The following is an 11,784-nucleotide window of genomic DNA, read 5'->3' on the forward strand; positions in this document are numbered from 1 at the left end:
TAAAATCGGTACCATTATCAGACTTGAGTCGAGTTTTCTTACCATTTGAACACAATTATGAAAAGTCAGTTCCAATATTACAAAGATTTATTCACATCTGCTTATAAAACATTTGCCACTGTCAAATATTATGAAAACAGAAAGCAGACATTAACAGTTCAATCATTCAAAACACACAAGCACGCATCCAGACAGATTTACATTTGAAAGTGTTATTTCCAGACTTTCAAACAAAAAAAATGAAGTCCCTTCCCATTCACATATGGAAAGATACTTCAAGCAGTAAATGTATGTTCTCTTTGTTGCCTGCTGCGTTTTCAGTCACACCGAGTTAAAACGCCAGGGAGCTCATTGGTTTGTCAGTCTTTTAAAAACCTATCAAGACCAGTTTGCTGACATGTGGTCTGTCATGTCTGGAAATGTTTGTCAGATGTTTCAAAAAGAAGTTTTTAGAGTTGTGAAGGCACTCTAACCCAGTCTTAAGCAACCCCCCCAGCCCTCCTAGTCTCAGGTAGCCTGAATCTGTGGTCTCGAGGTAATCCCGTCTCCCCCGGCCAGGCCATTAGCCCTGCTGATGCCAGGGCACGGAACCTCCATCCTGGGAAAGGAGGAGGCGAACATCGTGTCCAACATGCCCATCACCTCCAGGAGGTCCTGCTGGAAGTCGATCTCTTTCTCCAGCAGCTCCTGCAGACGCAGCAGCTGTCGGTCCACGACTGGAGACTGTCCGATAACCGACCGATAGATGTCCAGGATCATCTCTGCCGCTATGACCAGGACAGGAGCAAACCTGGGGTCAACCACGTTCCTGGAGAACAAACAGAAGAAAGTTATCAGGTTGCAAAATGTTTGTATACGGTTTGATGTACAATAAACTAATTCAATGCATCTGATAACACATAGGCTCAATAAGTTAAACATTGTTGAAGTCTACTTGAGTAATGAAGTTTTATCTTTGTCTTACCCAATGAGAAAGTTTAGCAACCGAGCGAGGGCTTGTTCATCCCTTCCTGCCAGAGCGTTCTTCAACGTCCCCCTTCGATCCAGCTCCTTCATAACAGCCACTGTGATCTCTGGCTTTCGGTGTCTGGTCCATGTCTATAAATGCAATTAATCATTATGACAATGCTTGCTTGTGCAGGAGGGTTGGGTTTCAGCTTCCAATATCGAGGATAGTGAGATGAATTCATAACACTCAAAAGTAAAGTAGCTGACTGATTTGTATTGCAAATTGAAAAAAAGGCAACTTTACAAGAAAAGGATGTTGCCTTGTTGCCATTTTATAAATCCATACGTTTTTTTATTTGCAGGTTCCACTGACTATGCAAATTAATTATTTGAGGTATGCTAATGCTAAATGCAATATCAGCTGTGGCGAAAAACAAGTGTAAAATTGTTTATGGGTTGTCAGAATACTTGAGATCATCAGGAAATTCAGTCGATGGATCACTCAAGAGATCATCATTCAACAATTGATGCAATAGGCAAGAACTTCCGTAGACACCATCACCTACTGCTGCCTTGCATTGTTGGCTGTGCTGGTAATTGAAAAGGAAAATCTAAAGTCATTTAATGGAACCGTTTGAATGGCAAAACGTACCCAATTCCATTTGACATAAGGACAAGGATAGATCATATTTCTTAAAGTTTGACAACATGAATAAATATCATAGCTAGCCCTCACCACCAACTATTGCTAATCAGTATAATAAAACATAGTATTTAGCCTTTTTATAAATGCATACCTCCAGAGCTGTATCCAAAGCCTTTGTGACATTAAATTTCTTGAGCTGCTTGTCGTATTTGGCCAGATGCTGTTTCACCGGCTTGCTGACGAGATAATCATCCTGGAAAAAAGATAGAAAAACAAAAATAATTAACAATGGTGAGAAAGAAAAGCCTTATATTATAACTCAGTGAGCAGAAACATAGCCATTAGCCATGGCATGTTATGATTCAGTTCACACATGTGTAATCATCAATCAATAGATCACATCATGTATTGTTGACTTCAGCCGCTGTACGTAAACCAAATATAAACATACCTGTTTAGGGACAGGGTTCTTCCCCTTCACAAAAACACGATACAATGGCCGCCGCCTCTGTTGGCCAGAGATTTCCTTCGAATCTTCAAGGCTTTTCCTGTGTTTGACACTCAGGATACTATTGGTCATACCCACTACAATTGATTCATCATCCGGCTGAGGAAAAAAAGACACATTCATAGTTTTACTAGAGATCCAGGGAAGAAATACAATTAAACACAAGAAGCCATTAATAAGTCTGTAAAATAGCTTAAAGGCTGTCAGAATTCTTGAGATCATCATGAAATTCAGACGATGGATCACTCAAGGGATCATCATTCAACATTTCACTACACAGGAACTTCAGAAGACACAGTCACCTCCTGTTCCATTGGATAATATTGTTGGCTATAGCTGGGAAGAATTTCTTTTCAGGAGTGCCAGTCTCAAGCAAATCAGTGATTGCAGTGGTAATTGAAAATGAAAATCTAAAAGCACTGCAAACCCAAAGTGAAAAAAACAAAGCTGTCAGATCACTGCTAGGTTGGACATTGTGTTCTGGAACCCCAATGCCCTAAAGCCACCACTGAAGATAGGATGTACTGTTTCATGGGTTTAAATCCCTGGCAAGGACAGATGTTTGTGTTGGCTGCTGCAGACACGAAGTCTATCACCTTGCAGTCTCAGTTCGTTGGTCAAATCATGGCTTGCTCTGATGGGGCACCTCAGATAAAAAGGAATTTTGATCTCTGATGTTGTTTATTTGCATGTGTATAGGCCACACGCACTCCATAAGGATGTTCTTATGTGGCTACTCATCAACCATTGTGTAATTATCATAAATAAAATAAAAACGTATAATAGAACATGATGAAGGATTTAATATAATTTCTTACAGCCAGAGCCAGACTGAGGATGGAGGCAGCGTAGTCAAAGTTGTGGACCACTTTGTAGTTGGTTGTGTTGTACACCTTTACATGCCTGAAAGACAAACAAATGCTCTGCATTAGATCAGGCTTATATAAAAATTACTTTTGAAATAATTGGATGACAGATTAGAATATGCTTTCTTTGTACGCCATTTTACAGTGAGGTTTGCCCATACCTGTCCAGAGAAGCTGACAGCAGTCGCTGGCCGCTGCTGCTGAGACACAAAGACGTGACAGTTTTGTGATGGTTCTTCAAGGACACCAGAGGCTGGCCTCCCTTCAGCAGATCCCATACTTTCACATAGCGGCCACCTAAAGAGAGTAGAAAAAATACATTTTAAAATGTCCTGTACATTAGTAAATATAATGAAGCATGTGTGCAAGAGTTGGTCAAGTTCAGGGAGGCGGCACGTGTAGGAAAACTATTTCAGGTCGTTTTTGTCCCGATTCAAGTCACAAGCAAGCATGAAATTGACCTTAATGCTGCCTGGCTTACTACTACATATGTTATGTCTTTTTCAGCAACCATTGTCAACCTTAACAAGGTGGAGGACCGTTCAAATAATTAAACACTAGTAATATAGTTTGCTTGAACCCAACAAGAGGATTTACTGTAACAACAATTGCTTTAAAAAGAGTGAACACTTGACTAAATGCAAAAAAATAAGTTTAAAACAGTTTATTAGTTGTCAGAATACTTGAGATCATCAGGAAATTCAGACGATGGATCACTCAAGAGATCATCATTCAACATTTGATTCAATAGACAAGAACTAGTAGACACCATCTCCTACTGCTGCCTTATATTGTTGGCTGTGGTGGTAATTGAAAAGAAAAATCCAGAGTCATTTAGGGAGACCTTAATGCTGCCTGGCTTACTACTACATATGTTATGTCTTTATCAGCAACCATTGTCAACCTTAACAAGGTGGAGGACCGTTCAAATAATTAAACACTGGTAATATAGTTTGCTTGAATCCAACAAGTTTGCACATTTTGCTGATGCACTGATGGAGCAAGAAAAGTATTAATGGATGACTACCTGCAGAGACGAGGAGTCCCTCAGAAGGATAGAGAAGCAGACTCTCCACTGGTTGGCCGTGGTCCATGGTCATCACACTCTTATCCACTCTGGCATCAAACAGTTTTAGTGTGTGGTCATAAGATCCTAGGATCAAAACATAAATTGTTAGTCACATGAAAACTCTTTAATTCTTCCATCTGCAGGGCAGTCTGCCTCAAAAGTTGTAGCTTGATACGTTTTTTTATTTGCAGGTTCCACTGACTATGCAAATTAATTATTTGAGGTATGCTAATGATGGTAAATGCAATATCAGCTGTGGCGAAAAACAAGTGTAAAATTATTTATGGGTTGTCAGAATACTTGAGATCATCAGGAAATTCAGTCGATGGATCACTCAAGAGATCATCATTCAACAATTGATGCAATAGGCAAGAACTTCCGTAGACACCATCACCTACTGCTGCCTTGCATTGTTGGCTGTGCTGGTAATTGAAAAGGAAAATCTAAAGTCATTTAATGGAACCGTTTGAATGGCAAAACGTACCCAATTCCATTTGACATAAGGACAAGGATAGATCATATTTCTTAAAGTTTGACAACATGAATACATATTATAGCTAGCCCTCACCACCAACTATTGCTAATGAGTATAATAAAACATACTATTTCTTAGCAAAAGTAACATTTCTCATTTTAATAATATTTTGTTTCTATAACAATGTAGAGTTAAATGATTGTTTTCCCAAGTAGCCATGTGAAAAGCGGGATAATGTACAGTGAGCTGGTCATTATTTCAAAATCAACCATGGCAGGCTGAGCAGGACTTGATTCACAGCTTGCTTTATATTATCCCATATGTTCTTCTTTTTCATATTTAAGTTTTGTTTAGAAAAATAAAATGTTTGATTAAAATAAAAGAGGAAAATCAAATGGCGAAATGTTGGTTGATTTTGGCTGTACATCCGTAAATCAGTGTAATCTAAAAGCCACGATGAAAGATGTTGTTCAATAGTGGTTATATTGAAAAATCTCCTGGCTACAAAAAGAAAGATTATCTGGCATGCAAACATTGTTTTATAAACAAATGTGTCACCCCTCTATCTCACCAGTGATGAAGAGATCTCTGTTGAGTTTGCTGGCAACGCCACAGCGAATGTAATCTGTGTGTTCTTGGTAGGTGTTGAGCTCAGTGGCATTTGGGAGGTCCCAAAGTCGACACGTGTAGTCGTCTGACCCTGTGAGGATCTGGTAACGGTCTGAGATAAAATCTGTAACATGTACAGCCCTGAGCAGGAATAAAATAAGACAAAGCATATACATCAGTTCTCTTTAATTACAACATGCTATAGGGTCAGTAAAACCGTTTTAAAAAGGTTGTCAGAATTATTGAGATCATCATGGAAATCAGTCGATGGATCACTCAAGAAATCATCATTCAACATTTACAATGTTCAAATTCAATTTTCTAACAAGCAGTCTTTAGGCAAGACCACCCGGACATGTTACACATGGGATACCTACTTTGTGTGCCCTTTGAACATTCTGAGAGCCACCTTGCCGCTGACATCGAACAGTCGGACCACAGAGTCCTCACATCCCGCCACGAGCAGCTGACCGTCTGACCTGAACCTGCCACAGTATGCAGTGTCCTTAAAACGTGTAAATGACTTCACAGGCTCCTGGGAGAATGGCCCGTAAATGTGGATCTAAAAAAATAACCAGAGTTATAATGAGAAAATGCATATACATTGCTTATTCAGAGGATTGACCGTAACAACAATTGAGTGAACACTTGACTAAAATGCAAAAAAACAAGTTTAAAACAGTTTATTAGTTGTCAGAATACTTGAGATCATCAGGAAATTCAGACGATGGATCACTCAAGAGATCATCATTCAACAATTGATTCAATAGACAATAACTAGTAGACACCATCTCCTACTGCCGCCTTATATTGTTGGCTGTGGTGGTAATTGAAAAGAAATGGCAAAATCTAATCAATTATTTGTATACATGTATAAAAAGATAGGTGGACATCCCTTAAAGATTAACAAAATTCAGAAAAAGAAGACAACATACCCTTGTGAATGCTGTCACAGCAAAGTTGTGTGGGGCCACGGGGGAGAAGTCTATATTTGTGATTGCTCCAAATTCTTTTATGTGGAGCGGAGCCTGCAAGAGAATAAAGAAAGATGCATTGCTGAGATCTAGAAAAAATGATAAGGTTGTCTCTGTAATATCAAAACAATATACACTAGAGACTTACCTTGTAGTTTTTCCAGTAGAGTGTGTCCTGTGTGACTTTCTCTCCAAGTTTAGGATAGACTTGGATTTTGGTAGGTTTAAATGAAGCCATTTTTCTGCTGATCACCAAATACTCTGGTAGGAAAAACAAAACCATGAACACATTGCAAGATATATGACACTTAAACACCCCTCTGACCTGGTTGGTCAAATACAAATGCATTCAATGCAGTCCAACAATTCTCCAACCAAGATAAATGTACTTTAAATGGTTTGTTGTCGTTAATTTACATCTGTAAACCCGATAGAGCTCTAACAAGGAGCTGGATCAAACAAGCAGATTATGATGCTGTCAGTCATGATGAAATAAGGTGTTTTTTCTTACAATGTGAAAGCTTGTTGTAATTGAAAATAAACGTGGATAAACTGGATTGAAAATACTTAGAAGCGAAACAAAAATGAACTCACAATAATACAACCAGCAAACGGGTTACTAAATGCAGCAACATTGACATAAAGGCCACACACTTAAGTGTTTAACCCAACAGTATCACAACCCAACAAATTATGCACAAAATAGTTAATTGTAATCCAACAGTGTCACTGTTTCGAGACAGCCGATGTCTTCGCTGCGCATTTAGAGATAAATATAGCCTTTAATTATTATTTTAAACTACACGCTACAACAAGCAGCTTGCTAGAAAAGAGATCAGAGCCAACGTGTTCACCACAGCAGGGCTAGCACAATGCGCTTTAGCCGCCTAGCATTTTCTACTAAACTGCTTTCTGATGATTCTCAGAATTGAACGAAAAGGTGTAAGAGTGCAAACTTACCTTTTAACTATGATGTGTAGAAATTAGATGATACTGATGTTGGTTTTCCAAGTAAACCAAAAGTTGATCATTTTAAGGAGCTATCACGTTGCCTCTCGTGCGCTGGACGACGCCATGATTACAACGTGACGACTTCCGTTATCAATGGCATATCTTTATTGTTCATTGGAAGGAAAACGTTATTCTTTTTTTCCCCTATTTTAAATGGCACCATATCAACCTAGTATTAAACAAACTGAATTAAACAGTAGTATTAAAGTATATTTTTGTATATATCCTAATGTAATAATAACCCTTATCTTATCAGAAGTTTCAAGAGCGCACTTCTTTATGTACATTTCAGAAATAGGTAAATAATTGGACATGTTCTTTGCTACCTCAAATGTGACCAGATACATATTATTATTTAGAAAAAAATACACTTTAATGTTTTAAGTCACATTAATTTATTAGTTGAAAAAAAATGTTGGGCACATCCGCTAAGTTATGCACCTCAGAACGCCACTTCCGGTCCTCACTCCTTTCTCCGAGCTTCTATCGACTGTGTGACCCGCGTGTTTACACACTCCCAGGTTAGTTTACCTCACTGATGTATTGTATAAGCTGTCTGAGCCCCATATATATTAGGCATTGTAGAGGAACAGTCCCTTGTCTCACTCTATGCGCTGTGGCGGACAAATGTTCATTATACGTGGGCGTTAGTGTCAGTTTAAAAAGGCCCGAGCTAGCTGTTTAGCTTGGCGAGCTAACAAACCTACAGTTCAGTTGTCATGCTTTCTGAGAGCCCGGGTTGAAAAACAAGTTGCCCTGACTAAGTGGCTGAAAAACCAAGCATGACCCAACATCACATACTTTCATTATGCTTATAAAGCTAGCCAGCAGAACGTTGCAGACCTAACTTAGCCACACACTTCAGCTGCCCACCTCTGTCTAATTCATGCAGAACTTGAGTCGAGACTAAAAAGTGTGCAGCTATTTTTGGGCTTCTGGCAGCTGACTACGGGGGGATTTGGGGGAGTTTTAGGTTTGGCACTTAATTGTTATTGCAAACCTAATGTATCTATTGAACTGTTGAGGTCATACATTAGGTGCCTACTTTTTGCATATTTCTTTATTATGGATTCTCATATAAAAATCCAATTTTTACTATGTGTGATGATGGGAATGACTCAATAGAAAACACAATAAGTAATGATGATAAGTGTAGGTATCCCATGTTTCACATGTCTGTGTGGTCTTGCCTAAAGACTGCTTGTTATAAAATAGAATTTGAACATTGTAAATGTTGAATGATGATTTCTTGAGTGATCCATCGACTGATTTCCATGATGATCTCAATAATTCTGACAACCTTTTTTTAATGGTTTTACTCGCGCTATAACATGTTTTAATTAAAGAGAACTGATATTATATATTCCTGCTACTATTGGTGCTTTCTTGTCTCCCAGCTCTGTGTTTGGTGAAAGTGTTTTCTATTTGTGAACACATATTACATTTGAAATATATACAATTGTGTTCCTTGTTTCAGATGAAGGAGTTTATAATGAACCAGGAGAAGCTCGCCAAACTGCAGGCGCAGGTCCGCATAGGCGGCAAGGTGAGTTGGAATGCATTCTGGCAATTGACTTGAAGAAAATGTTTTTTGACATTGGACTATTGGTATATTATATTCATGCTCATTGTTGTGCTCTCTAGGGGTCAGCGCGCAGAAAGAAGAAGGTGGTGCACAGAACAGCAACAGCAGATGACAAGAAGCTGCAGTTCTCCCTCAAGAAACTGGGAGTCAACAACATCTCTGGCATTGAAGAGGTACAGCAAATTAGTTCTGAAATGCTTAACAATAAGTAAGTAAACGTGTCCTCTTCATGACGATGATGCTCTTAGGACAGGGTACTCTTAAGTAATACAATTTAAGTATTACAAATAGCATATAGAATGCCACATTTAAAAAAAAAAAATGTGATTGTTACCAAAGGAATGATCTTTTAAAGAAGCAGTCAGCAGGTCTAATACAATACACTTTTTCTCAAATTCAGCACATATCTCGGTTAGCTGTTCAGTTGCTCCGTGTGCATGTACAAATACAAATCTGGGTTGCATGCACAGCCTCTGGCTCTGTCAATTGGAAACAAACAAAGAGGATTTGAACCAAGTACATAGCAAGGCAGTGGGGAGAGAGGCATGTTAAATCTGAAGGGGGTATTTGTGTGGGTGTTCAAACATCAAAGATCGTTCTCCAGAAGTACTGACTCCACCTTTTAACTGATTTGATTTCATCCTGAAGCAATGAGAACAAATAACAAGGAAAGTACATGTTAAGATGATTTCATCTGTTCATCGTGCTCTTTGCCACTGACCATACACTCTCTGTTGCTTGTTTGTTCCTCTGTAGGTGAACATGTTCACAAACCAGGGGACAGTGATCCACTTCAACAACCCAAAGGTGCAGGCCTCACTGGCGGCCAACACCTTCACCATCACAGGGCACGCTGAGAACAAGCAGCTCACAGAGATGCTCCCAGGAATCCTGAACCAGCTGGGAGCCGACAGCCTCACCAGCCTCAGGAGATTAGCTGAGAACCTGCCCAGACCAGGTACCCTTCACACTCTTTCCTGATCTGTGTGCATGTACCAGAACTCTCTTTCAATGATGTGCTGTACTTCACCCCCCTCATAGCTGGAGAGGATATGGCCCCCATGGTTGCTGCTGAAGAGGATGAGGATGATGAAGTTCCAGGTAAGCACATTTACACATCATGTTTTTAAACCATTTTTTTATTATTTTTGTTTTATTCAAGTTCTATAGCATTAAAGTAGGCGAAACACTTACAGTCAAGAACAGGCTTAGACGTTTGTCTTGTCACGTCAAGTATGTGTTTTTTTATATCTTTCAAACTGCGTCTAAATGTATCTTGGTGTGAAATGAAAAAACAGACGATCACAAATGGAATGTATGGCGCTGATACATATGGTAACATTTAGTAATTTAGTTTCATTTGTATATTAAATCTTATGATCCTTGAGACATGTTCTTACCTCTACGGCTCACTGTCCTCTTCTCCCTCTGTTTCTGTTTTTAGATCTTGTTGAAAACTTTGACGAGGCTTCAAAGGACGAGGCAAACTAAAAAACACCAGCACACATTTCTATGCCCCTTGGGACTCACCGTACTTTGACAAAGCGACATTTTGTAATTATTGATCTGTAACTGCTCTGTGGCTACAAACAAAAGTAGCTTTTTTAATGTAACCATGACAATTGGGCTTAAACAAGTAAAACTCACTTTGTGGCATCTGTTACTTTTGTTTTTGTCTTGTTTTGCAGTACATATTAAATAATTTAATTCAGTGGAATGTGCAAACCTTTCTCTTTCACGTGCTGCCTTTCCGGCATGGTGATGCCCACACATCAAACATGTATTGGTGGAATCATGTAATAAAAAGGACATTTAAACAGAAAGGTGTTATCACTTTGCTGTTTTTATTTAAACTCATGGTCCTAGTTTTCACATTTCCTCAGGGGACTAGATAATGGAAACCATTACTTATAACATTGGATTATTAGTCATTATTTACTGTGCAGAGAAAGCATAACATGTTGTCTGGAAGTATAACCATATAGTAATAACTTAGCATTGAATCACAAAGCATTACATTGTAGGGGGAAAACAATAGAAGCTTGACAGGGACTTTCAGTTTAGCTTTTTATCATGAAATGCAAGCCCATTAGGAGTCCCTTCTGACAGCAGCATTAGTATTTGGAAATGTTTCTATTGCATGATACTGACGGCTAAAAACAGTACAAACATGCAGTGTAGACGGACTGTAATTAAAGCAGATGCCTCAAACACTATTCGGCAAAGAACAGTAGTTGCTGTGTAGCCTTTTTTTTTTAGCCTTTATTTATACAGGTGTAAAGGCAAGGCAAGTTTATTTATATAGCACTTTTCAACACAAGGCAATTCAAAGTGCTTTACAAAAAACGAAAGAGACATTAAAAGTCATTAAAAACAAAAGCTAATAAAATAAACATTAAAATAAAAAATACATGGATAAAAGTTACAGTGCAGTCTAAGATATGAATAGTTCAATTAAAAGCAGCTACAAAAAGAAAAGTCTTCAGCCTGGATTTAAAAGTAGATCTCATTGAGACACAAGGTCTCATTTTCAAGAGAGACCTGTCAGTGGTAACACTACCACACAAAGTTACAGACAGACAGGACACTAAACACAGAGGCAACGCTAAAATACAACATTGTAAAAAAGTAGTCATTAAAATCCATATACAGTCAGATATAGCAGGTGCAAACACCCACAGATGATTTCTCCAGCTTTTTTAAAATGAGTTTAAAATCCGTGATGGGTATCAAAGTGGTCAGCTTAAGTTCCTGCTGAAGTGTGTTCCAGCCTTTCCTCTTCACAAGGCCCCATTCTGAATGCTCACATGTAAATGATTATAATGTTCTTACAAATCCCTTTAATATTCAGAAGTAAAGGTCCCTAGCTTCTATTCACATTGCATCTGTACCAACCGGTAAACAAAGTAATGTTCTTATTTAGTGTCAAAGGTAAATGTTTCCTTAAAGGTACTGCATAGCTTTTTTAAACTAATTTGTATATGAATACAACTGGTTGAAACAGCAACATACTAGGTTGATGTTTTTAAAAGGTTTCAGTGTTCCTACATATGAGAGGTTTTTTTATTAGCACTCACACCAACTCTTACACAT

The 11,784-nt window shown here is 38.5% G+C and overlaps 2 protein-coding genes across 2 annotated transcripts; one reads left to right on the forward strand and one right to left on the reverse strand.

Moving 5' to 3' along the window:
- Positions 1–72: 72 nt before the first annotated feature.
- Positions 73–7,185, reverse strand: utp15 (UTP15 small subunit processome component). The gene is made up of 12 exons (XM_034237204.1): positions 7,056–7,185; positions 6,244–6,356; positions 6,057–6,149; positions 5,499–5,683; positions 5,084–5,262; positions 3,996–4,121; positions 3,130–3,265; positions 2,921–3,005; positions 2,046–2,201; positions 1,746–1,847; positions 965–1,098; positions 73–808 (listed from the first exon to the last, which is right to left on the reverse strand). The coding sequence occupies exons 2-12, from the start codon at positions 6,331–6,333 to the stop codon at positions 508–510; spliced, it is 1,587 nt and encodes a 528-aa protein (XP_034093095.1). The 5' UTR covers positions 6,334–6,356; positions 7,056–7,185; the 3' UTR covers positions 73–507.
- A 352-nt stretch (positions 7,186–7,537) lies between these two features.
- Positions 7,538–10,514, forward strand: LOC117560357 (transcription factor BTF3-like). The gene is made up of 6 exons (XM_034237221.1): positions 7,538–7,627; positions 8,584–8,652; positions 8,751–8,864; positions 9,448–9,649; positions 9,733–9,792; positions 10,136–10,514. Exons 2-6 carry the CDS (start codon positions 8,584–8,586, stop codon positions 10,180–10,182), a joined length of 492 nt encoding a protein of 163 aa, XP_034093112.1. The 5' UTR covers positions 7,538–7,627; the 3' UTR covers positions 10,183–10,514.
- Positions 10,515–11,784: the final 1,270 nt, after the last annotated feature.

This window comes from Gymnodraco acuticeps, unplaced genomic scaffold, assembly GCF_902827175.1.
Source record: "Gymnodraco acuticeps unplaced genomic scaffold, fGymAcu1.1, whole genome shotgun sequence".
NCBI lineage: Eukaryota > Metazoa > Chordata > Actinopteri > Perciformes > Bathydraconidae > Gymnodraco > Gymnodraco acuticeps.

Coding starts and splice junctions, on each gene's coding strand:
- utp15 (XM_034237204.1), bottom strand. CDS start 6,333: ATGGCTTCATTTAAACCTACCAAAATCCAAGTCTATCCTAAACTTGGA. Junction 3,266..3,995: donor GGGACTCCTCGTCTCTGCAG/GTAGTCATCCAT, acceptor TACTCTCTTTAG/GTGGCCGCTATGTGAAAGTA. Junction 1,099..1,745: donor CTTTGGATACAGCTCTGGAG/GTATGCATTTAT, acceptor TTGCATTTATAG/ACATGGACCAGACACCGAAA.
- LOC117560357 (XM_034237221.1), top strand. CDS start 8,584: ATGAAGGAGTTTATAATGAACCAGGAGAAGCTCGCCAAACTGCAGGCG. Junction 8,865..9,447: donor ACATCTCTGGCATTGAAGAG/GTACAGCAAATT, acceptor GTTCCTCTGTAG/GTGAACATGTTCACAAACCA. Junction 9,650..9,732: donor TGAGAACCTGCCCAGACCAG/GTACCCTTCACA, acceptor CCCCCCTCATAG/CTGGAGAGGATATGGCCCCC.